The sequence below is a fragment of the Cyprinodon variegatus genome, unplaced genomic scaffold, assembly GCF_000732505.1.
Source record: "Cyprinodon variegatus isolate N-32 unplaced genomic scaffold, C_variegatus-1.0 Scaffold152, whole genome shotgun sequence".
Lineage (NCBI taxonomy): Eukaryota > Metazoa > Chordata > Actinopteri > Cyprinodontiformes > Cyprinodontidae > Cyprinodon > Cyprinodon variegatus.
The window spans coordinates 1,285,875-1,312,591 of NW_015150605.1; the positions used below are offsets into that span (position 1 = coordinate 1,285,875).

The 26,717-nt window shown below is 37.3% G+C and overlaps 1 protein-coding gene across 2 annotated transcripts in view; it reads left to right on the top strand.

Annotated features, from left to right (window-relative positions):
* sdk1 (sidekick cell adhesion molecule 1) overlaps window positions 1-26,717 on the top strand; it is a 381,738-nt gene that overhangs the window by 321,433 nt on the left and 33,588 nt on the right. For both annotated transcript variants that reach the window (XM_015377352.1, XM_015377351.1), the window contains exons 24-29: window positions 1,902-2,052; window positions 3,413-3,653; window positions 3,970-4,085; window positions 7,385-7,571; window positions 9,500-9,598; window positions 17,063-17,257. In XM_015377352.1, the coding sequence (XP_015232838.1) occupies window positions 1,902-2,052; window positions 3,413-3,653; window positions 3,970-4,085; window positions 7,385-7,571; window positions 9,500-9,598; window positions 17,063-17,257 (989 nt within the window). The remainder of the gene's footprint in view (window positions 1-1,901; window positions 2,053-3,412; window positions 3,654-3,969; window positions 4,086-7,384; window positions 7,572-9,499; window positions 9,599-17,062; window positions 17,258-26,717) is intronic.

Below are 26,717 nucleotides of genomic sequence, written 5' to 3' on the forward strand. Positions count from 1 at the left end.
TAGATATATACATATTCATAATATAGTATATATGGATTTATAAATATATTTTATTATTATCAGAGATACATTGTTCTTGTTATAGTCCCTTGCTGCTGTTCCCTCTGTTTTATGCTGTGCTACTCATGTGCCTTGAAATTGCTCCGTTCGAGATAAATGCATTTACTGAATTGAATAGACATCAGTAGAATCCCTATTGTCCTTTTTTTTCTGAGGCTATAATTAACTGTATGACAGAGGCTACTAACCTGCAGGTTTGTAAGACCTAATTGCAAACATTCGCTCATTAAATATGTGGGGATGTCCTAATTCCAGTTTTTAAATAATTTGCTAAAATTATATCTCCTTAGAATCCCTATTAAAAGTACTTAAAGTCCACCATAAAGGGTTATGGTTAACAGAAAAACACAACAGTCATTCCACAGTTATAAAGATGGCTTTAATGGGGAAGTTGGCCACTTGAATTACCCGTCAGTTTTCAGTGACAAAATCAGTGATGGTTTTGTTGAACACATTTATGAAGTGAATCAGGTTATTATGAGAACAAACTGGAGAGAGTGAAAATCTTTACCAGACCTTGGCTCTAGAAGCAGTCAGTACCCATAACAGAAAGAAATGAGAGGATGCTAATATTGGCCCTACTGATGTTGCCTCTTATAGTTTTAGTCGATTTCCATTTGCATTTCCTTTAGTAGAGGAAAAACTCTGAGACAGAAATTGACTCTCCATAAACCACAGACTTTATGTGCAATTAATCATTTGAATTTATAATCTATCGATAGCTGAACCTGTACATTTTCATGTTCATCTGCATAGCCAAAAATAAGGTATTCTAGTCTACATTTATACATTATTCGACTTCCTCTAAAATACAAGCATTGCTGCTGAATGTAGGTCTTTAAAGTAAAGGTTAGATTTTCCTTTTCAGACGTCCCTTATTTACTTTTTAAGTTCAATATGATATAATTCAATATATTTTACCACTTTGTTTAATGTTTACATTTTTTGCAAATGATGATGAAATGCTTTTATTTAAAAATATATGTAGAATATGTAGTTTATTTTTAATTAACCTAGGGCTGCTCAGTGGCCTTACATAAAGAAGTTTTTTCTCTGTGGAGTTTACATGTTCTCCCTGTGCATGCGTGGGTTCTCTCCGGGTACTCCGGTCTCCTCCTACAGTCAAAAAACATGAATGTTAGGGCTAAATTCTTTGAGTGTGTGTGAATGGTTGTTTGTCCTGTTTGTCTCTGTGTTGCCCTGCGATGGACTGGTGACCTGTCCAGGGTGTACCCCGCCTCTCGCCCGTAGACAGCTGGAGATATGCACCAGCTCCCCTCGCAACCCCACTTAGCAATAAGCATGAGAGAAGATGGATGGATGGATGGATGGATGGATGGATGGATGGATGGATGGATGGATGGATGGATGGATGGATGGATGGATGGATGGATGGATCTATTAACCTAAAACATTGCATATTGTTTCTTTTTTTAATTAAATAATTTTATTTAATGTAAAAATATGCAGTCATAGAAATACTGAAAGTATGTAGTTTATTTAGTTGTTCAATATTTTATACATATTTCATGTTGCGCCCCATTTGTTCCTAACCCTGGTCTTGATGACTTGTGTAAATATAAAAGAACACTGATCTGATTTTCATTTTCATTACTTTAAACACAGTAATCACATGTCTTATAGGAAGAGAGTAGCTGTTTCTATATTATGGGTGAGATATTTAAAATCCTTTGTTTTTAAAGTAGGTACAGCTTGACACGTTGTCAGTATGAAACATCATATAGCAGACAGCTCCATTACAAACCCCACACACATCACTTCACCGTTTAAACTCTACATTTAAACTCTTACATTTAAAATATGATTTTTATGCTCTCAAGGTTCAGGATGCAGCAGGTGAACATCGTCGGCTCAAGTCCAATGAGCGCCCCCTCTAGGCTGATTCAAACACTACAGGCTGCCCCTGACTCCCACCCCTCCAACCTCAGCCTCGTGTCTGCCACACAGACCAGTCTACGCTTTAACTGGAAGGTACCACACACACAGCCACACACATACGTCAAACACATGGTGGTCTCTGTAAAACCATTAACCACTATTCTTTTTTTTTATACTTATTTAAGCTGTGCTAATTTGACTGGGAGTTCATTTATGTCTTTGCGGACCCGTTTTGTTTTTGCATCTTTTTTTTTTCCTACATCAGTATTAGTGTGCTTGCTCACTCTCTCAGCAGCAGCCGCAGCAGCAGGACTGAACAGGTTGACAGCCTGTAATCATTGTCTCTACTGGTTATCATTGCACACACTAATCTGTCACATTTCCCATTCACCACTTTGGACCACTACCAGCACAAACCACTATGTTTTGTTGTCCTCTTAGTCTTCCCTTTTTTTGGGTTTTCTTCCCTCCCTCTTTCCCTCCATCCTTCTTTCACTCTCTACCATCCACTCCTCTTATCACGACATAAATGTAGAGCAGAGTATTTTTCCATTTAAGACTTGGAATGAGAAAAAGAGCCTGTCAAATCAGACACAGACACTGAGACACTGTGGACTACAAGTGCAGCATGCTAATGGGATTTCACCTGTATGTTAGCACCCTGCCTGGGCTATGCTGGTTTTCTGCTGTAATGGGAACATCATAATGGTGTTAGCTAAGGCTATTATTCTAAGCTGCATATTAAGGGTAATAAAACTAATGTGACATTTTGTATTATGGCTCCTAAATGCTAAGCTGTGCTAAATCACTGAGGTATTTAAAATGACTGGGCGTCTCAAAGACTTATCCTTTGTACAACATGGGACACTTGCTAAATACAGTGCTGGTGAAAATTGTCTGATATATTAGGTACAAAGTATGGACACCTGGCTAAAGTGATTACCGGAGAATTATTCCCTAAAGTAATACGTTACCATGCATCCCCATGTGGGTCAGAGGTAATGGAGGACCACTTAAAATCAGAGCAAAATAGGCTACAGGTAAGAAGAAGAAAGAAAAAAGGTAAAGGTGACTGGACTTTAACAACGCAGAGAATAGGTAGTTCTTTGGTTATTACTGGTTGAGGGGTATCCTGCATGTTAAACCCATTTCAAGGGACCCAGAGCATCTCAGTGAGTGACACAAAATGAACATCTAATTCTAAAAGGGTCAAATATTATAGGCCTGAATGTGGTCGGGATGGAAATAAGCAGAAAAACCTACATGCTGTGAACTTAGAGCGAAGTGGTAATATCTGCCTTAGCATAGTGTTAATCTGACATGCAATGAATTTTATTTTTCTTCATTGTTAGTCTTCTTAGATATGTGTTGACAAAAAAAGGAATGTCTACATTTCAATAATATGTGGAGTAGAAAACAACAGATTTGCTCTTTGCTCCTTGTTTTCTTTCAGCCTCTTCTGGAGTCTGAGTACAACAGCAGCCCAGAAACTGTGGGCTACAGGCTTCGTGTGTGGAGGACAGATGGGGACGGGGAAGACAGGAACGAGGACGTATCGGGCGGAGTTGAAGCTACCGAAGCCACAATAGAGGGGCTAAGTCCTTGGACTCACTATCAGGTTCAGATACAGGCCTTCAACTCCATAGGAGCCGGACCATGGAGCCAAACCGTTGCAGCACGCACCACCGAATCTGGTACAAATACAGACCTCATTCGGTCCCCTTTCCTGTTTCCAATTGTCCAGCAGAGATGTGTTTGACATATTACTAGTTGGGCATAAGAAGGCAGTTGGTTGAGAAATAAAGTGCTACAATTACTTTTCTGGGTCCTCCTCTCATCTTGCCACCTTTCCTGGCCTTTACTCGCCCCCTCAATTTCACACAGGGGAAGATTGATGGAGAGAGGGAGGGAGGTGGATGATTGAGGTAAAATCGAAGATTGGTTCAGAGAGTCAAGTGGCACTGAGCGGCGTGTTTGTGCGCACGTTTTCTTTGTCTGTTTTTTCCTCAGCTCCGTCTGGATCTCCAGTGAATGTAAGTGCTGAGGCAGTGAGTTCCTCCAGGATCATGCTCACCTGGTCTCCTATTCCTGAGGCACAAAGGAACGGAGTCATTATCGGCTATAAGGTGAATAAAAACTCTCAAGCAGACACAGAGACACTCAAACCAACCGTAATGTTCTGGCCTGACCCTCTTGGCCCATTACCACTTCCTCCAACACACTCAAATCCACACAGACCTTCACACACAAAAAAAATCTGATACAAGAGGAAAATGATGTAATATCCTGTAACTATTCCGGTTAGTCCATTCTCCACCATTGCTTTTAGCACCCTGCTGCAATGATTATGTTTTGGGGGTATGCGTGCAATTTAAGAAGGATTTATGTCTTTGATAACACAGAAGTGGGTGTAAGGTGAAACAAAGATAGGATTATGCCTTTGTTAGAAAAAAACAGAAAAGTAATCCACAAAACCTGTTGGATTTGGAAGATTTTCTGTAATTCAACAATATGAACTGCAGGTTTGGCAAGAAACGAAATGCTTTGTGTGCATAGTCACAGTCAGAATAGAGCATTTAGGTCCAGACTGCCATCCCACTTAAAGCAATACATCCTGCAGCCTGTCCTCATCTCTCATGTTCAATCTGAAATAAAGTGAAATATGTCAAGTCGTAAGCCTACACATTGCCAACATATTTAGACATGCAGGTCAGCATTTTGTCTCATTTTCAGAATCCTGAGAAGAGATGTTGCAGTGTCACCCTTAATGTCTCTCTAAACAGAAAATTGCAGTTAGACATACAGGTTTATTTGTTTCAAAGGTTAAATGTTTTTTAAAAGGTTAACTGTTTTATTTCACTCCTTTCAGAAGGGAAACTCAAGTATTCATATGGATTCATTAACCATGAAGTGAACATTTTCGAGCCTTTGTTTCTTGTAATTGTGATAATTGTGGCTTAGAGATATTGAAACCCAAAGTTCAGCATCTAGGGAATTGAAGCATTGGGAAAATGTTGAATATTGTAAACTTGTGGCATCACATCCTAATCAGCTGATTAGCTATAAAAAGCTGAAAGTCCATTGTGGGTCAGTAGATTACACAAACATGGGGAAGACTGCTGACTGGACAGACGTCCAGAAGACGATCAATGACATCCTCCAAAAGGACAGCAGCCACATTTCTTAAAAAGCTGGTTGTTCAAACAAATCATAGTTTAACTGTCCAACCCAAACCTTTTTACTGACATGTGCAATATTTTTCATAACAACCAGGATCCTCCATTCTGTTTCCTACTGTATATCACTGTACAGTTTTCTCTTATAATGTATACATGTCTGAGTGGAGTTAGTTTAATCCTATTTAGTATTTGTGACATTTATTCATCCATTCATTCATATTGCTTTATCCCAGCATTTTCATTGAAAGTTAAGCCAAAGGAAAGATTTGTTGTAGTAAACGAGAGGACTGCAGCCGTGAGAGGACAGTTTTATTTATTTAGAGGATAGATATATTTATTTTAATTTTGTATACACAGAGTGTATACAAAACAAAACTTAATTTTGTTCAGCTTTCAGGCAGTAAATAAGCAGAAGCTTAGCAGTGAAATAAACATTTCCATTTCATAAAGTGCAGCAGTGATCAGATGTAAACAGCGTGGGAGAAAAACATAGATCATGCAAAATATATTCAAGAAATTTGGGTAGGTTTATAAGGAGAAGGCATCACTTTAAGACAACCCCCGAACCCAGCAGGTCTTGGTACCTGCCTGCATTGCAAAAAGGAACTAATAGTTGGTTTAAACACCAGCGATGGTGTTACTGTGTTGACTGGCCATCAGGCTGGCCTGGACATATTAGGGTAACTATTAAGTACCATCAAATTAAGATGAGAAACACCAGACCAAACAATGAAGATGACCTGAAGGTCTGTACCAATCTAATCTGGGCCTCCTTTACAACTCAGCAGATCCAGAGACTGATTGCCCCCCGCCCACCCTGCATTGATGCAGCAATTCATGCAAAGGAGCCCTAACCCCACATTCTTACCCAATATTCCAAAACTCTTGGTCGAAAGTTTGCTTTTTGTTTTTCTGTAAGCTATAATCATCAACATTTTAAAAAAAATCTTTAAACTTTTTTTCTTTTTGTGTAATCAATCTGTATACAAGTTATACATTTTCCAAAATTAAGTGAAAATGATTTAACTTTTTCACAGTGTTTTTTTAAAACATCTTTTTTTTTTTTTTAGATATGCAGAACCTATCTTAAGTGTTGGATTTATGGATGATTCAGATGTTAACCTTTCCCCCTTTTTTATTAATACAATTCTTTAAAAATGCTCTTGCTAAATTTATTTTAGACATAAACTAAAAAAGTGTCTTGATCCAGCTGATGGCATAATCAAAATCATATGTGTTTGAATTCCTATGAAAAACATATCCAAGTATTGTTTTTAGCTAACCTTTAAATGATATACAACAAATGTCATTTTTTAAAACGGATCATTGTTAATCTTGGAAACTATACAGAACTTTTTTTTATTGAATGACTACATGTTTATGCTTTTGAATATAAACCATTCACAGTCATGAGACAACATCAGATCTAACATCATTTTTTTTTTGTGCCATTTTTACATATCAGCCAAAACAATCTGGTTTACTAAACATTTAAAAAATACTTTTCATATTTACTTTGGTCTGATACTAGTATCGGTTGAAAAATCTGAATATATAAGTGGCAGAAAAGCAAAACCTGAAAGAATCACCATCAGGAAAAACACTTTTGTAGATCTCTGTAAATCACACTGTGTATAAAATCCAGGTCATCATCAACCTGCCCAAAGCAAATAACACCCTACATCTGTGTGTCTTCCTGTGGATCACACTGAGCAGCATGCCTACCATGTTAATAGATGGGAAGTGGCTGCCAGCAGCAGCTCTTTTAACACCTTCCACCCCTCACTAAATGTTGAATAGCCATCCCTGATCTCCTGCTGTGCCCGATCTGTGTCTTTTTTTTAGATGAGGTGATTTTATTTCCTCCAGTGGTTTTAAGAGTCATATTATTTAAGTTTTCGAGCAATAAACGGGAGAAAGGGATAACAAAGAAAAGCAGGTCTTGACACATTTTTTCTTCTAGCTGTTTTTAGTCAATGATAACCCAGTGTGAACTGATTAGACTTTTTTTTTCTATAGTAATAACTATCTTTGTGACAGAATTTATTTTCTAAAGGAATAGTGATATTATTTATTTTACTTCGATGCTGTCTCCCAAACAGAGCAGAGATGTAGTTTCATGCTCCTTGTGAGTTGTGATCATGTAATGCTTGTCTTATTTCTGGAATCTAAATATAGACAATAAATCGTAACCAGACAGTTTGTTGTATGCCTCTTTACCATTTTTTTTTTCTTATTTTTCACAGGTCTTGTACAGTGAGAAAGACTCAGATGGCCCGCCTAGTGTTCAGGTGGTAGAAGGAGACAAAAATATTACGCTGTTACTGCGTTCACTCCAAAAATACACCATGTATGCATTACAAGTGCTGGCGTACACAAGGATTGGAGACGGCCCTCCCAGCACCCCCGTCCTCCTCAGGACCAAAGAAGATGGTAGGAATTACTGACCTGTGACCAGAAGGTCTCTGAGCATATTTGTTTCCCCTTTACACCTCTTTGTTTTTGTTTTCTTTTTGTTCTTCACACCTCTCCTGTCATGACAGACATATGTGTATTTGTTTTTCACTCTAACCATGGTAAAATGTTTAGCTCCCGATGTATAGACCTGGTAACCATTACAGCATTTTTATGATCCACACAGACACACGTGTTCAGGAACATATGCTCTCTCGCACACCAGCAATCATCCTCTGTCAAGTCGTGTCACGTTTGAAAAGTTTTTCTCATTTCAGGATAAAACAAAAATGGCAAAGTCAATTCCTGGCAATGTATAATGAACCCCCATCCTTTCTTACACACACACACACACTCGAACCAGCTGTAAGCTTGCACACACTTTAGCTGACATGTATTTGCTGAGGTGGAACATGTACTTTTATCAGCAGCAATGTCAGAGTTGTCACGAGGTTGAAGGGAAATTACTTCTTTTCATTTCATCCTATGGAGTTTCCTCTTCAATGTGTGTAAAAGACTCAGCATACAGTGAAGCAGCGAGGTGTATGCACATTTATATTAGGCAAGCATGTCATATTATGTAGCGACTTTAAAGTCGCATTTGAATGTCATCAGGATGGAATGATCCTGCAACTAACATTTTAATGAGTTTTAAAAACTAGAACTGGATGGACATGGTAGAAATTGTATTATTTAATTCATACAGCTGCAGGCTTACATATGAATTAAATAGAGAGATATATCAATGCTGAATATTAAGAATTTTGCAGACTTCCTCAAAAAAAGTCCTTTGACACCTCTGGCTATAAATTGATTCACTGAGCTTATTTAAAATGGATGGTGTCACCAAGCTGTTTAGGAATTGTTGACAACTATATTTGGGATTGAGATGATTACAGAACATTAGAGTAAGTCATCCCTAACTACTGCTTATCTGTGCTTTTTGAATAATCAGCTATTGATTTTAGGTTGAATGGAATACTTTTTTTTGTTGGTTCTACTTTCTAATTAGTCCTTTCATGCTGAGCATTGCACCATCACTAATCAAAGTGAAACAGTCCCTTGGCACCATGGGATATAGTTAGGGAGAGGCTAATTTAAACCAGCCTTTAAAGCCTTTTAATTAATTATATTTGAAATATTGTTTATACTGTTGATATACCTAGTTGTGTCTGGGTTTTAACTATTATCCCATATACAGATTGGAGTCAAGATTATCTAGCATGGTTATGGTACCATGCTTGATAATCTTGACTCCTCTTAACATATTTATCATTGTGGCCAAAAATGTAAATCTTAAATTTAAAAAAATATATTTTTCTAGAGGACATGTGACATGATCGAGTTTTTGTCGGGTTATTTTTCACTCAGACCCCTCAAAGTTCATGTTGATAATAAAGGTATTTTACTCTGACTGAGATGGTGGTGTCCCACGCTCTTACAGTTTGTGGTAGCTTGTATTTTTATGGTTCTGGAATCTCTACAGATCATTTTATATTCATCTAATAAAAGACTGTACAGATAACTAGATGTTCTAACAGAACAGTGACAGATCAACCTGTTAAGCATGGTGGTGGCAGCATCATGCAGAGAGATATGTTGGATGGAATTTAATTTCAAATCCAGAATTAGATGTAACGACATAGACACAGCTGGATGAATTAATTGAGCCAATAGAAGCAAAGACAGATAAATACTTGCTTGGGAAAAAAATTAAATGGACTATAAATAAGCCTCTAGAAGGATTAGTTTTGTTTGACCATGTCAGAAGAGCAACCAATTTATATAATCATAATGTGGTGAAATATAAAAGCCTGCTGTCTCCATCAGTCATTCATCTCCTTAAATGTGTGTATTAAATATGCATTGATTTCGCTGCCAACTCCTTTTCCTGTTTTCCTTTCCAGTACCAGGGCCCCCTGTCCGCATGATGTTTCCAGAAGTCCGTCTGACATCTGTTAGGGTGGTCTGGCAGCCACCTGCCTTTCCCAACGGCATCATTTTAGGTAAAAACACACAAAAAAATTAACTACAAACAAAACACAAACACACTTTGTATGGATTTGAAGAAGCATTGGTGCCGGGGGGTTAGCTTATGCTGGTAACAATTTAGGAATTGGAGACATATGCTTCCTTTTCCAAATGTATATATAGAATCACATACTACTGTTTTAATATAATCATGTTCAACTGGAGCTTCAGAGCTAGTGACAAATAACATGGGGAAGAAAGGCAGATAGTGTGAGTTTGGATGCCGAACAGAGGAAAATGGGTGGTATTTGTCCTCTCAGTAGGGGAGGGAGTTTAGCAGGACAGTTTGAGTGATGTGTGACTGCATTCTGTTGGAGGGGAGGACATTTAGTACGACACCTCTCTGTGACAGAGAGATGAGTGGGAGGGCAAATCCCTCTTTCTCCATCACACCGATATACACAAACACGCGGTCCTGCTGTGTCCTTGTTGAGTGCATTGTGTCTATGCAGACACAAATACTGTAACTGCTATGCACTGGTTTTCTTTGTGCTTCTGACTGGCTCATTTCTCCTTGAATTCTCAATAGACGGTTGAGGCAGAAAGCAGATAAAAGAGAAATGGTAAAAGAAAAAGGTCTGGCATCTGATTTGGCACAATGCAATCTGTGATCCCTGAGAACCAATATATGAATGCTGTACACAAGGTCTCAGGTAGATATAGAAGCTAATGAACACTTTATTTATCCATTATCTTCTAATACAGAAGTATTTATTTAGCTGTTGCAGCATTTTGTACCACAACTTTTCATAAATATGTTTTATACCTGCATTAAAAAAGTTTTTAAAGAGTTTTTAAATTTCAGTCTTAAGTTTATCAATAGAATCCATCATAACCAAATACTCACAGTGAGCCATTTTTGTGAGATGAAAGACGGATGAAAAGATCTTTGTATATCTATTAGATTTAAGAATAGCAAAAAGAAAAGTTCTCATTTCATAACAGAAAATTGCAGCTGACAGAAGCTAAAGATTAAATAAGAATTAAATGTGTTATCAGTCAGTCGCAATCTTCTAACCAGTTGTTAAATATAATTAAAGAAACACAGAATTGGTCATCATTAAACAGACTATGCTGGATTTATCACAATAGTATTGATTTCTAAGAAATTGAAAAATATTTTATAATCTTATTTAATTTTAAAACATAATAATACATAATAAAATAGTTTTTGTGCAACATGTCAACAAAAACAGCAATAAGTACCCTGCGTTTTGGACCTCAAAAGATGAAAAATAAACTTTACCGAGGGCCTCCACCAAAACTCTTACCTTTAAGGTGAGACTTTACCACACAGCTTTTTCTACTGCCAGAAATACGGTTTAGAAACTGTAAAAAGCTAGTTTAAGCAAAGATTCATACTGAAATATGTTAGATCAAATAGAGCAGGTGTACCCACAAAAACATGGGCTTTTGTGGGTAGTTTCTATCAAATTTTTCATCTAGGATGAAGTGAGAGTCACAGAAAAAACTGCAAACCAATTGGCCTGGAGGTCACTCCAAAGATGAAAGGGGATACTGTTCCTTCTGTCACAGGTGTTGGATGAATGGATGGTAAAGACTACATCTCTACAGATCGGTTGCTAACACGGACTGGATTGCAGCTTAAAGAAATGAATAAACCACCTACTTTTGCAAGACTTGTTGCACTTTTATGTACCACTGTGGATACATGCAGTTTACATACGCTTTTTAGTTATTCTTATGTTTATGTATCACAGAGCTTCCTTTAAGCCCCACAAAGGCTGGGCAATAATTACCCAGAATAAAACCAAGAATTTACACCCAAGGTTTGACACAATCTATAATCAATAGTTAATTTTTGGATTAATTGTGGATTACCTAACACTTTAATAAACAAAATTCTTACGCTTACGGATCAAAATAAAGCTCTTTAAGTGTCACCAAAGAGAAAGTTTTACATTAATGGTGTCAATAATTCAGATGAAGTTTAAGACTTCTGAAAGAAAGTGATACAAAAAATTGGAACAATATTGTTTATTAGATGCAAGGAAGATACTGTTGCATCCGTATCCAGAAAGGCTAAATCTGAGACCCATCAAAGTAATTTTTTGATTTCTCATTACTACAGGCCAAAGAGTTAATTACCCGTATTTGGAAAAAGGTGGACCCCCCCACAGCCGGTGCTGGGGTTAATGTTATGGCACTATGTATGGGAATGGAGAAAATAACATACATAAACTAGATGTTTATGAAGACATTTGAATTTCTTTTATGGTTTTTCATAAACAGATCTGATTTTTGGCATAACTGGGGTGGGGGGTAAATTAATGTTTTTAAAAACTTGAGTTTTTAGTAAGTTTGCTCTTACTAAATCTACAGTCCTATGAGGCCATTCTGGAAGGCTAGGTAAAAAAAACAGGAATGGAGGTTAAACGTCTGATAAGCAAGTACTGCAAGTTATTCACTACATATGTCTTATACTGCATGTGCATGTTCTTGTCAGTGATAGTTTGCCCTTACATTTGCTTTGTTGAACTTTTATAATAAGCCATGACATGGGTAGCTTGTTGCATATTTGGTACGGCTCATTGCTTAAACACAGCAGCAGCCTAATAAGAGTTGGTTTATCACAAAACTCGAAGCTTGAAAAACATGCTACGAACAGAACATGTATGAGGTGTCTTTAAATTATCCCCCTGGTGCTTTTTTGTAATATTTAGCAAGAGCAAATAAACTTTATGTAAAAAAAAAAATGCCAGCATCACACAATTCAGAACTGCTTCATGTCCATGTCAAGCTGTGGCTTAGTTTGCCTTTGATCTGCTGTTCTCTCATAAATCAGAAGCTCCTTCATGCATAAATAAATAAATCAGAGCACTATTTGAACCCTTCTCTTTTTTCTTTGGCCTATGATAGTAAACTTCAACATCTGTGGCTAATTATAAAAGTGATGCCCGTTAACATAGAGTTGCAAAGTAGAACCAGTTTTGTTGCAACCCTCTTTGGTAAGAATTGAACTGATGTTGGAGGTCTTAAATGAACTAAAGGATTCAGTTTATCCAAAGGTGATAACAGCACCTTGCAAAACGATTAACTTCATCCGCATTTTGTCAATTTAGGGCTGCAACTAATGATTATTTTGCTAATCAATTTATCAGTCTATCAGTCGATTGATTAATCGACTAATAATCGGATAGTAAAAGGTTCCTTAAAGAAGATTTTCTATGACATTAAACCAGGTGAAACTGTGGAGTTCTGGGCAGAGCATATACATTGTTTTACAATTTTGATATAATTACTGCTCTAAGTGAGTCGCTTTGTTAGCTAAAGGCATGTTTTACAATTTCTATACTCCATTTAACAATTAATCAGTTCCTAAATTAGATGAAGATTATTTCAATGATCAATTAATCACGATTAATCCAATTGTTTCAGCACTAATCACATTACACCATAAACCATTAAGTGTTAACTAACAATTTTGCATTCATCCTCCGCTGTGGCAAACTCTCGTCTGAAGTTACAATAAACAGTTTGTTCAAATGTCATGGAGCTTCAGGTGCTCTGATGCCCACAACAGGTTTAACAACATAAGTAGCATAGCAGCATCATACAAAAACAGAGGAAGAAGCCAAAATGGACATGGGAGAAAGTTGTGAAGGACTTGGAGGAGCTAAGGAGAAGCACAGCTCAGGTTGGTAGGGTCTCCTAACTTTATAAGTATTAGTTGTGCACTCCAAATGTTTTATGTATTTATGGAAGACTTGCAAAAACAAATCCATGGTTGAAATAACTGGTAATTTCTAAAAGTTTGTCACAAGCCATGTCTATGAAGGAGACATAGAAAACATAAAGAAAAAGTGATCTGATCAAAACCAGCTGTGGAAAAAACAATCTATTTTCTAAGCACTGTTGTTGAAATAAAATATTCAGCCAGTTGATTCATCTTCCTGGAGACCAGTTTCCATCACAAGTTAGAATGTTCCGACTCACAGAGCCACCACATTTTCTCCAATACTTATAAGGACAACAGAGTGAGAGAAGTATCTATGAGACGATGGCGGGGAACTTTCCTCCTGTAAATTATCTAATGAGAACAGACCGTAATACCCTCCCTCCTCAGACACATACAGGGCTTTAGGCTCTGCACATGACTAACAGCAGATGTTGTTCCACTCAGTCTACAGGCACAATGATGCAAACCATTACTTGAAGTAACCAGATTAAAAAAAACAAAATCTGACCTAATATAAATATTTAAGCAATGAATATTTTTCCTGATGTTAGACTATAGCATATTAATCCGTTAGATTACAGGCAAAGAATTTTATAAACCCTATTTAGATTTTTTCATTCAGTTCAAAATGATGCCCTGTGTTAGTCTGTCACATATCTTAACAAATACATACAATAATAATAAAAGCCATTAAAGTAAACAAGAAGTAATAAAAATGACAGATTTTTAAAAAGTAAAAACGTTGATGTTGGGTAAATATTTCTGCAGGGTACTTCATAATACTGTTTCAGAGATTAAATAAATTTAAGTAATTTCCCTCTGGGATTATTAAAGTATTTCTGATTCTGAAATACATAAAAACAGGTTAATTTATGGCTGCTGTATTATGCTCATATGATTTTTTTGGATATAAGGATATTTTCTTGGGAAACAAGAAGATCATACTGTACCTCACTTGAGGTATTGACTTCAGATATTGGAACCTTATAACTTATTCTGTCCATCTGTCTTTTGAGAAACATCGACTCAAAAATTATCAGGTTATGTTTGAAAAGAGTTACAGGTATTCATAGAAAAATCGCGAAAAAAAAAAAAGAGAAGGCAGGAAATATAAAAGACTCAATCTCTTTATGCAACCAGGATTTGGCTTCATCTACCTACAAAGCATCAATATCCTAAAAATATTTTGTCCAGAACAAAGCCGTTCCCTGACCTAGTTGATTAGATTCGATTTTTGATTTGGCTGTTATCCTATACTCTTCCACACGCAGAACTCACATTAACATACAATCAGACTATCTGATGAGATTATCGCTCGCTCAACCAGATTAGGTGCCTCAGAGCAGAGTATTATCCTGACAGTCTCACTGTGACCTAATCACATCAGCTTATTTGTGTGTTTCTGCCAGTCTGTAGACACGCAGCGGGCGCCGGCGTATGTGCTACACATTACAATCCTTGTAATATAAGTCTTTGTGAGCGGTCAGTGGCCTGTGGAAAGCTTGGATGGGGATCAATGGCTTGAGTGTGTGTGCTTGTGGTGGTGGGGGTGTTAGTATTATTACATGGCCTACTGCACTTGAGACTGAGAAACAGACACAAGCCGTGTACACCATAGGTCACTGCCAAGGATACAGACGAGAGGCTGTATGTTTATATAATGTCTCTAAAGATGAACGTGTGAGTGTGAGACTGAAGGAACCTGCTGCACTGGAATAAAGTTCTGTATCTAGAGCTTGACTCTTGTCTCTTTCTTGGAATGAAGGTACATGTTTGAAATCATTTCAGAAAAAGAAAATACAGAACCTTCCAGATGTATTGTTATTCCAGATAACTATGTCTTGCAAGAAGCCCTGGAATTTCTTTATTGTTCAAGCTCTGTCAGGGTCATTTATATTGACTTTAAGAAAATAAGCAACACAAAGTAATGCTTAATCCCGACAATAAAAAACAGATTTGGGCAGGAAGGTTTTCAACTGAATACATTGTTTTAAAGTTGGAATGGTTTTGAATTCATCCTCCCTGAATCATTGCAGATCTAAAGCACAGTTATTCCAGCCTTCACTGCAAAATAGTTTCACATCAGATGGATGGATAACATCAATTCATATTTCGAAACAGATTATCTATAGGATTCAAATCTAGACTTTAACTGGCACCTTCTACATACATTTAATTATTTAATTTCAGCTCTGATGTGCCTATAATCCAGTCTGTATACCTTTGTCACCTCTATTGGATTTTCATCCATTGATGTCCCTGTTAAGGAAAAGCATCCCCTCATCTTCATCCACATATTTCCCAGTGGGGACTGTGTTGTATCTGGCTCAGAAAGGGTTTTTAACTAGAACCAACATTCACAGTGAGAATTTTGTAATCAGGTCACAGTAAGGTCACAGGTCACTGTCTGGATAATACTCAAATTGTATTGCTTAAATTAATATAAACTGGGATTTTAAGCTTTGGTCGAATCTGACCAGAGTATTTTCTGCCTCATGATGGCATCTCCATAACTTCATCCTGTCAGGCTCAGAACAGAGGGATCCAGTATTCAAGACAGACAAACAGTTAGATTTCTAAAAACATTTTTTGAAAACTGAAACGAAGTAAGGCAGGAACCTCTGGTTTTATAGTTCAGCCCGAACCCAGAGGGTGAGGTTTGGTCTAGCTGGTCAGCTGCCAACGCTGCTCGGCCGTTGCCACACAGGGAGTCCCAGACGCTGATGTATCAGTGGTCAGAGGACAGGCAGGAGATCAGAACCGAGCAAACAAATTTAGACAGGATAATCCAGATGCAAAACCAAAGCGGGTGTCTATGATGTGCTCAGTTGTTAGAGCCAGGAGGTAAGAGATACAAGGAGGTGCCGAAGGAGAATCCAGAACGGAGTTGGGTCACAGTTCCAGGTACGGTACACAGCCAGGCAGAGATTAAAGGTGGAGTCAGAAGACAGGTCAGACAAACAGATTAGACGGGAACAGGCAGGCTCTGGTGTCAAGAGGCACACCGGGTCAGGATCAGGTAATCAAAATACAGGAACGCTAGAATAATTCTCAGCAACGGCTCGAAAATAATCTGGCACTGATGACTGGTTTGAAGGCTGGTTGAGTAGAGACTAGTACAGGTGGATCAGATAAGCAGATAATGAGAACTAGGCGGAGCTAAGCAGGTGTGTGACATGAGTAATCCGACTAGGCATCAGTGCCAAGATCATGACACATCCCTGACATGTGTGCTGTTGACCTTGCTCTTCCTAAGGTTGCTAACTCATTAATGTTCTTAAACAAACCTCCATGCGCTACACAGAACAGCTCGACTTAAACACATTTATTGTTCACTCAATGATATGTGGCAGCCCCACTCCATGACGCTCTCCCCACCATGCTTGACTGCAACAAGACTCATTGGTCTCCTTACTTCTTACTAGCTTGACCAAATAACTTTGGTCACCAGGCCTCAAGACATGTTTCCAGTGATACAGGTCTATGCTTGTCCATTTAATTGGTTGCACTCTTCCCTGTGCTATTCTGCTCAACAAATCTGGTCACCAAATCTCCATTGAAGAAAAGATTCTACTTATCAAACTGGAAATAAGTTGGACATTAGAGTCACATTGGTCAGAAATGATTTCACAATTTGTATTCTGTTGGGGTGTTTTTATTCTTCATTTCTTAAGGACACAAACATATAGTTTCATACCAAATTACTTTTTTCATCTCCATTTATCTACTTTTTCTCTAGGCTACCAGATATCCTACCGCCTTCACAGCCGGGACTCTCTGCGATGGTCCGTAGTGGAAGTGGGGTCTAATGCTCGCCAGTTCACCGTCACAGGGCTCTCTTCTGAGCACACCTACGTGTTTCGCCTCATCGCCCGCACCGCTGTGGGCTGGGGCCAACAGCAGGAGGCCTTGGTAGTTACTACTGAACGCAGAGGTAAGCAGCGCTTACTGTTACTTAAAGCAGGGTCCATGTCAACACTGATTTACTAAAGTTATGTGTCTCTGTTCTGAAATGTGTGTCAAATACTCTGATCAGAGCAGCAAAAAGTAAAATTAGTAATATCAGAAATAAAACCTGAGTTCCCTCCATGACAAAATATTACACTAATCCTACAAGCGGTTCATTTAAAATGTACCTTCTGGATAGATGTAAAGAATCCTCCGAAAGTTTCCAAGTCCTAGTTGTGTTTGTAAGGGAGGATCAGCAAGAGATAGTGGGGCAACAAAATGTGAGCTGTACCACAGGAGAAGAGGAATACAAGCTCTGCAGCTGAGCTTGGTCTCAAGGTACTTTATAATGACAGCGCCGTTCTAGATGCACTATCTGTACGTGCCAAGTCCAGAGTCTGACACACAGGCTCACTGATGGAGCTCTGAACTGAAACAGGATTATAATGAATACTATTAGCTGTGCCTGTGCTTTTATTTCTGCACCGAGTCAAAATATCTGCCGTTGGAAAAAACAAAACAAAAAAGACCCACAGGGATATTTTCTTCTGCAATGTTTGTAGTGAACAGTATGTGGTTGATGGTTTGCTGATGGTGTTACTTGTGAGCTTTTTTTTTTTTTTTTTTGCAAGATTGGGGAGAAAACAACTTTTCAGTTATCTCTGTAGATTAAACTTCTCCAGCAACGTGTGTTCTGTGTGGAGGTATTGGCATGGTTTTGTTACCTTGTGGGGACAATTCCACAGAAACGTGTTACAAACATACTTCGGTGACAAATGACCAGCTCCCATTTGGAGAAGTTCTCTTCCTGGGGTGGGGGTTAGGTTTCAGGACTAAGGAGTGAAGAGTTAGGTTTATCCTAACCTAAGGAGTTAAGTTAGGTTTAGGGTTGGGAATGTGTTGGTAATGTTTAGTGTGTTAGGCCATTGAAATGAATTGAAGTCAGTGGAGAGTCTCCACATGGATAGTGTGACAACATGTGTGTGTGTAAAGTCACTGATGGAAGAGAGTAACGTTTCGTATACGATCAATAGCAGTGATTGTATTGTTAGTGATGACCAAAAGACCCAAATCAAAATAATAGGCATTTATTTTCTTCTCCAAAACCCAAATTTAGCTGTATTATGATAATATTATTATTATCAGTCGCACAGTTTTTATTACCGCGTTAAGAAAATGTTTGAGAGAGGGTTAAATAGGTAACATGTTGTAAGAAAAGGCTCATTTTTAGAGAAAAAAGAAAACCAGTTTGGCAAATTTTTTAGGGAGCAACTGGTTGGTTGACTTGAGTTATTATTCTCTATTAAATGGTTTTATCCAATCCCTTTGATTTATTAAAAAAAAAAAAGCAACAACAAACATAATTTAGTGTTTCATGTTTGTAGATTGGTAGTTACTAAAGAATGGACTATGTAACTATGGCCTCGAATTGTACAATTTGAATACATTTCCTGCACCTTATCCACATATCAAAGGTGCACCATCAGCTGGTTTTCCATTTCTTGCCAACAGACTGATCCCACTTGTTGGGATTCCAGAGAAAATACTACTGAGAGTACCTGCTGAGAAGACAGAAACCCAAAAACGGTCCATCTGGGACCAAACACCTGACTGAATACTGACTAAACAGAAAACATTACAAGATTTTAAAGCAAAAGTAATTATATATAAATCATTGATTATTATCCAGGATTATTGCTCTCTACTCACTTAAATAAAAAAAGTGCACAAAGGAATCCTTTGCATTACAATAATTTAAGTGTCTAAAAAGTACTATGAGCGGTACAGAGCCACAGTAGGTAGCACTGTGCATTGTAACAAGTAGGTCTTAGGTTCAAATCACAGTTTCCCTTGAAGTACTCTGGCTTACCCCCATAATCCACTAATGTAGATTAATATGTCTCATGAAATTGCTCTAAGTATACTGTCCAAGCTTTACTGCCCCTCTCATCCAGCAAAAACAAGCAGATATGGAGAGTACCATGAATTTTCTACCTTACATAGAGCTTTGTATCTAATATCATACACATCCTAGAGGAGAATTTTTAAAAACTGAATTGAGATGAAATGACATTTATAGACTCCTGTGGACATAACAGTGAATATTAAACCCACCAGATACCAAACCTCCTGTAGAGCAACAGTAAGAGTCAGAAATTCAAAATAATAACCTGAGGACTCTGAACAACTGCAGTTTAATTGCTCTCTTGCTTAGGGGGGGATCATTTGCCTTTCTTGTCAACAGTCTTGCTGCTTCCCTTACTTTCTTATTTTTCAAGAATCAAAGTGGAAAAAAAAGATCTGCAAATCATATCTATACATTATCCGCCTTATTTTGTCAATCTCAGTAATTATTTCTGATCAACACTTCTGTCATTATTTTGCAATTATGGCAATTATGTTTTGAGGCAAAAAACATGCAGTTAATTCCCAGTAAAATTTCATTTAATCCTGGCACTCGGTGGTCTCATGGCAAAGTGTAAACAAGAACAGTGAGGGGATTTCTGAAAAACGTCAAAAACAGAGGATGACAGGCTGGTCCTGTGGTGAGATATACGATGTTTATCTCTGACTGTTATTCTCCTACTGATTAGTCTCTAAAAACTTAAAACTGAAAATATTATCCCTCTACCAAAACAATGACCGCTGACAGTCTGAAAGACAAAAGCGATTCTTGCTGTGACTAACAAGTTAAAGTAAAGGGTCTAAAAGCAGCAGTTTGTTTTGATTCCCAAGTTGCAAGGCTTTTATGAAGGTATTTACAGGAATCCTTCGTAATCTTTAACCTAAAAAATTGCTTTAATTTTTTCTAGGACTGGATAACAATGGAAAAAAAACAACTGAGTTTGGCCTGTTTTTGTTGATTTTTTTCCCCCTAAAAGGCAAATATCTACTTATGCCTAACAGATGCAAAGGAGTTTACAGTCATCTTTAATTTGCTTCCTCTCAGCTTTATTTTCACATTTTAAAAATTGGTATATTGACTTTATAATTACAGACTGAATGCACAGTTATTAAAAAAGAGCTGCATACTTTTTTTCTAGACTTTCAGCTGGGCCTTTCTTTGTCAAACTGGGTCTGGTTACATCATAAAGCAAAAGAGGAAAACATTTTTTTTTTTTTCAATGAAATCAATATTAAAAAAACGTTTCTTTAAATAATGAGTTTGGTTCAGAATGTTTTCATCCTTATGAATCCAAGAGTTATATATTCTGGATTAGAGCCGTGTTTTTTTTAGATCAGGCTTAAGAAAAACTGTTAAACATAACCTTGATGGTTAGATGGTAAGACAAGTTTTTTTTTTTACAGAACATTTTGTGAATTGAAATTAGTAAAAAAAAACATTCCCCTACTCTGATCAGGCATTTCATTGACAGTTGAAGGTAACTTTACTAATTCATCATGGCACCTGTTTGTGATTGAAGTTAATATGGCACCAAGGGAGTACTTTGCTGTGTTAGAAGTAGGAACAGACGATAAGGATTTGAGTTTCTAAATGATCAAATTATGATGGTTAAATGACACAGTTAAGGCATTTTATAGATGCTCTGACTCAGTCATTTAAGCATGGTTGCAACTATCAAAATTGGTCGAGAACCAGCGAAACGGTCATGGTCGACAGAGGTGAATGCACCTTGGGCCTTAAGGCTGTCCTCAGAAGCACTACACAATAGATCAGCTACTATAGATATACTTTCTAATAGAAAGTTCTTACCAAATACACAGTGGCTCCATGCCTTTGGTCTTCAAAATTGCTACTGAATGAATCATGAAGACTGCCACAGCACACGTATTTCATAGGATAGGCATAATGGCAAAGGACTGATTGTTTGACTTTATTTTAAATCCATAGGATCATGAATGAAGTTCTCAATTAACCATGGTATTAATATAATGTGCAAAGTCATCTTTAGGACAGCAGTGTGTGGGTCACACAACAGAACCGTGATCCCAAAGACAGCAGCCATTTTCTAACAAAATTAAATTTATTATGAGTCTTTACTTGACCATAGGTAATATATGGATATTTATGAATATTCAGCTTTTTTCAGAGTGCTTCCTCAATGCCAGCAAATACTCCTAAAGTTTATTTCAGTGTCTTAATCAGCATCTGTGTTGCGTGATGCGCTTCTTAAGCAGTAGATGCTGGAGTAGAAAAATTTGATGCACCACAACAACCAATCAGAGAAGCTGATCCGGGAGCTAGCAGAGAGATGGACACACACTTGCTGTTTCATAGCATCAGTATATGACTGTCATTTAAGGGAAAAAATTGGCAAATCACATTGCATATTCAGTATGAAGTCCATAATGTCTATAAATCATGTAATATAACATACTATACAAATCCATCACAAAAATAATAATACTGCATCACATATAAGAATATTACACACTCACACACTATCTAATGATGTGACAAAAGTGCTAAATTGATGATGTATATGTAATATACATGTATCGATTACGTTGTTATGGTAATTACATTACATTACAGGCAATTGTATGCTGCGACTCCGTGAGAGTGGGAAGTACCAAGATGGCAGGAGAGGACTTCAGTTTTTTCAACTGAACTGCATCTGCACACAATTTACTTTAATTGAATTTTTACATAAAGAGAAAAAATATGAAAGAACTTAGAGTGCAAGTGGTGCAAATTGTACTTTGTGTTATGAGTAGCTGTCTTCCTACAGACAAAGATCTAGATACAGTTAATCTCTGAACTCACCAGTTCTGTCAGCTAAGGCTGGGCATACACTGTGCGATTTTTCACCCTTTTCAGGCCGATTCTCCAGTCGTGCAAGAATTTTTTCGATCTCCCTAATGAAGTATACAAGGGGTAATAGGGGGCGAAAGCCTCTCACAACCACCTCCTGATCAGGAACTGAAAGGTCGGGAGAAAATCAAACCTGTGGAATTCAGTCGGCCGTCATAAGGTGGTCACGAGCAAATCCTGCTGTTGAAGCAGAGCAATGAGCCGATTTACCAGAATCTCACGCACTGCGCATGTGCAAACAATAATAAATTGACGAGATCTCTCAGCGCTGAATCCAATGTGTGGTTTTTGGACATGCAGTGTGAGCAGGTTCATCACATCAGAGCATCAGGCTGTACAGTGTAAGAAAAACATTCTAAGCTGAGAACTTTTAAACCCTGCAATTTTATTGTACAGTTTAAGCTGTAGCTGAGTACAACGATTGAAAATATCATACAATGTATGCCCAGCCTTAGCAGCAGTCTTTTTCAAGTTAAACATCATTCAGGAGCAACACAAATTTACAAAAAGTTACTAAGGAACTTTTGAGGATTTCTGAAATCTGAAATATTGTGTTCAGAAGTGTCATCGTGCTTGGAGTACTTTAATTGATTCAGATAAGATCAAATCTAAGGCATTGTTATCAGGAATTCTTAATAATAGCAAGTAGTATTTCTCTGTTCCACTTCACTAACATAATGGCCCCTTCCTGCTTTGACAAAGACAGAAAAGCCTAATAGAGATTTCTGTCTGATGATCCCAAAGAGACCAGATTAATCCTTCGGAAAATAACAAAATCAGTTCGAGTGTGTATGTGAATCTGTGACGCTGCATACATTTGGCACTAAGCAGCAATTCTTTCTACAGAGTTTAATCAGCATGCAGTTTTTTTCTCTAAAGGTTGATAAACAACAAGGCAACAGACAGAATAACACGTTTTTCCATCAGCTGTGCCACTTCTTTTCATGCCCCCATCTTCTCTCCAATTTTTTTGCAGCAACGGAACTGTGTGTGGTATCAGAGCCCCACTTGTTATCACAATTATGAGTTTATTATCAGAACACGATCTCAACTGTTGGTCAGAACAAAAGGAAAACATAGAGGGTAGCACAGATATCAGAAAGACAAAAAGTGGGCAGACAATAGTCAGATTTTGAAGGGAATAGAGAGTGATGTCGCGTGGGGGAAAGAAAGAGACAAATAGATTTCACTCAAATTACTTGTGATAAGGATGAACGAAGGAGGCCGAGTCTTGTATGCCTGTCAGCATGTGCTCAGCGGTGGTCGTTTATGTTTGGTAAAATAAATGCAGATTAATTAAACTTCAGAGAAAATCCATAAAGCTTTTATTTCTGGACTCAAATCGATAGCCCAATGCCCCCCAAAATTAGACAGTTGTCCCTCATGTTGTGTTTTTTTTTTGTATAGAGTTTGATTTGAGGTCTACTTATCACTTAACACAGCTGTACAAAGATAGCGACTCCCAGAGCCATCCTTCATCTTATAATTGAATAGTGAGGATACAAAGAAATACACACATGCACAGACTGGCAGCATGCTGAGAAATAGTTTTGTTGATGTTCAAGTAATTAAATGTCTTGGTTCACTTAAATCTTAATCCACAGAAGACACACTGACAGTCACATACAGCCCTTTATAAAGTGCTCATGTGCCATGAACTGTTATTCTGCAACCAGAAACTGGACGTTTTTTGGGGATGTTATGCTATAGACCAGCAAAGTTTAGAGCATAGATGTAAAGGGGAAATTAAAATAAATAACATTTATTTATAAGTCATGCTTCACAGACACAAAGCACTGTGCAGTAAGGTAACATCTGGGAAAAGTAATACAAAAAGAAATTCAATAGATATACATTAAAATCATGACATAAAAGGCTGGTGGAACAAATCAGTTTTCAGTTTGTTTTCTTTTTCTCCGATGCAGCAAAGCGAAGCTGCAGGGGTAAACTGTTTCCCAGTTTAGGAGCCACAGACCTAATTTTCAGTATCGTAGAAGGAACATCCAGGAGATTTTGTGGCTTAGAATCGATGGCTGCAAGGGGCAGAGCCCTTTTTTTAAAAGCCGACACAAATAGCTAGGAGCATGGCCATTTAGAGCCATATAGGTAAGAACAAGACTTTTGAATCAAATTCTAAAATCCACTGAAAGCCAGTGTGAGGAGTGTAAGACTTGAGTGATATGCGAGAATTTACTAGACTCAGTATAACCGTCTGCTGTGTTCTGGATAGCTTAAAGATATGTCCAGGCCTATAAAATGGGTATTTTGCTAGTCTTAAGCGGAATGACACAAGTAGATGAAAGATGTTTCCTAGATCTACTTAGGAGTCAATTTGTCATATTTGAGAGTTGTTTCTTAAAGGAAAGAAACATTAATTTATCTCACAATGGAGAAATTCACTTCTGCATTTAATCCATTCCCTTGGAGAGCAGTGAGTTGCCACTGTGCGGCACAATCAGAGGTTAAGGGTCTTGCACAGGGACCCAGAACGCAGGTAATGGGGGATCCAACCAGGTACTTGCAATCTTCCCAGAGCACAAGCACATTGCTCTGACCCACTAGACCAACACTCCCAACTAACTGGAAGAATAAATACATTACTTGTGCAAGTCAAAGCCTCATAAAGCATCAAAACTGAACTCTAGATATATATATGTATATATATATATTTTTTTGGATTTGGTTGCTGGGCAAAAAAAGCAACTGTATGATTGATTTTTGCATGTGGGTGGCTTGACACAATTATCAAGGTGTTTCTATCATCTGTGTTAAAACCAGAAAGTTGATTAAAAATCACTCACTGATATGAGATAAACATTGCATGAGCGTGGACATCCTATAGAGCTGATATGGTTTCAAAGATACAAACAGCTGGACATCATCTGCATAGATATGATAAAAAATTATCAGAAAAGGCTCAAATAATACCAGTAAAAAGAAGACTGTGAAATGAAAATAAAAGGCCCAGAAATATTTTTTGATAAATCCACTGCAGGGAACATTTATCTCCACATATAACCATCCCTTATGGAGCAGTGGGTTGCTACCAGTACTCAGGGACGATCTAAGATTAAGGGACGAAAAAATAGTACAACCAGTAATCTTGAAGGCCTACTAGGAATATTTTCCTCTCTAACCAATAGGGCACCACTTCATGGTTTAAACATTCTTACAAAAAAATTTCCAAGTCAGTACCCATGCATATTTTCCTTTTCTGCAGTCACAGCCACCAATATTAGGAAGAAATTCACCACCATCTTAAATCTTTCCACTCTATGTTGTAAAATAGCCCAAGCTCAGTCAGCTTAGATAGAAGCTATTTTTGAGTCTTTCAACTGAATATCAATGAACCTACAGAGAAAAAAAAAAACAGCATGGAGAAATGTAGCTAAACTGATAATAAAAACAAACTGAACTTTTATGTAGTCGGCAAAACAGGTGCAAACATAGACAAAAATGAGGAGACACAAGAAAATGGAATAAATCCATTCAGGAAGCTTTTTCAATTCAAAATGACTTTTTGAATTGAAAAATACAAAACAATACAAATAAATAAACAAGGCAATACCTGCCAAACAGTAAGCAAACAGAACCTATTTTACAAATCCCAAATTGCAAAAATAACAGAATATAGTAAAACATAGGTGACGAAATTCAATAGGCTGGAAAAGCACAAACCAAATTTAAAACCATAATCTGACCTGCAGATCCTGACTTAAGTCTTTTGGACCATCTAAAATATTTTTTGATTTGTTTGTTTGCTTGTCATGTTTTTTCTGGATATATCAGAAGATGTATTAAACTCTTTTCATTTTTATTTCGTTTTCCCAAAGCGTGCTGATGCCATCAATATGCTTATCTTTTTCACCTGAAGTCTCTCTGTTTCTATAAATGAATTTAATGGAACTGAATGTGGAAAAATACTGAAATGATGGTTGTACATTAGTGGTTTTTGTTGCCATTTCAAAAGGTTTTACATCAGAATATGACTTTACCTTAATACAATGATGCAGCTGTCCCCGTTTTTAGTACAGGACCTTTGCAGTATGTTCTCCCAATCTCTAAAACCATTTCTTGTCACAAAACTGCCTAATAAAGGCAAGTAGTGGCAAAACAAAATGAGACATTGGGTTAGGCAAAAAAAAAAAGCAAAACACAGTAACAATTAGGTCCCTTATCCTTTTATGCTTTGCATGCAGGTAAAAACATAATGGAAAGATATTAGTAAAGCTTACCAATACATCCTAACACATTAAAAGAAGACAAAAGCTAATATAAAAAATTTGATTTTGATATGAAAGTATGATACAAATTTTAGTTTCAGCTAAAAGAATGACTTGACATGACAACTGAGCAACAGAACAGTCTATATGACCCTTTAACAGAGTGCATAAGTAATACCATAACCATGTTTATCAATCACTGTGAGGCAATATTACCTATTTTCTCAGCATTAACTCTTGATATACACCACTTTGCTTGCACCTTAAGGGACCTTTATACTAAAGCATTTTAGAATGTATTGAGATGTAGCTTATTAAAAGTTGTAAAAGCCATTTAAATTATGCTTTAAGAGCTAATATTTATTAATATTTATATGTTTGTTTTTTTTTCAGTAACAGTTGTACAACAATTTGATGATGAAAGATGGATTTCCTTTATAGTTATT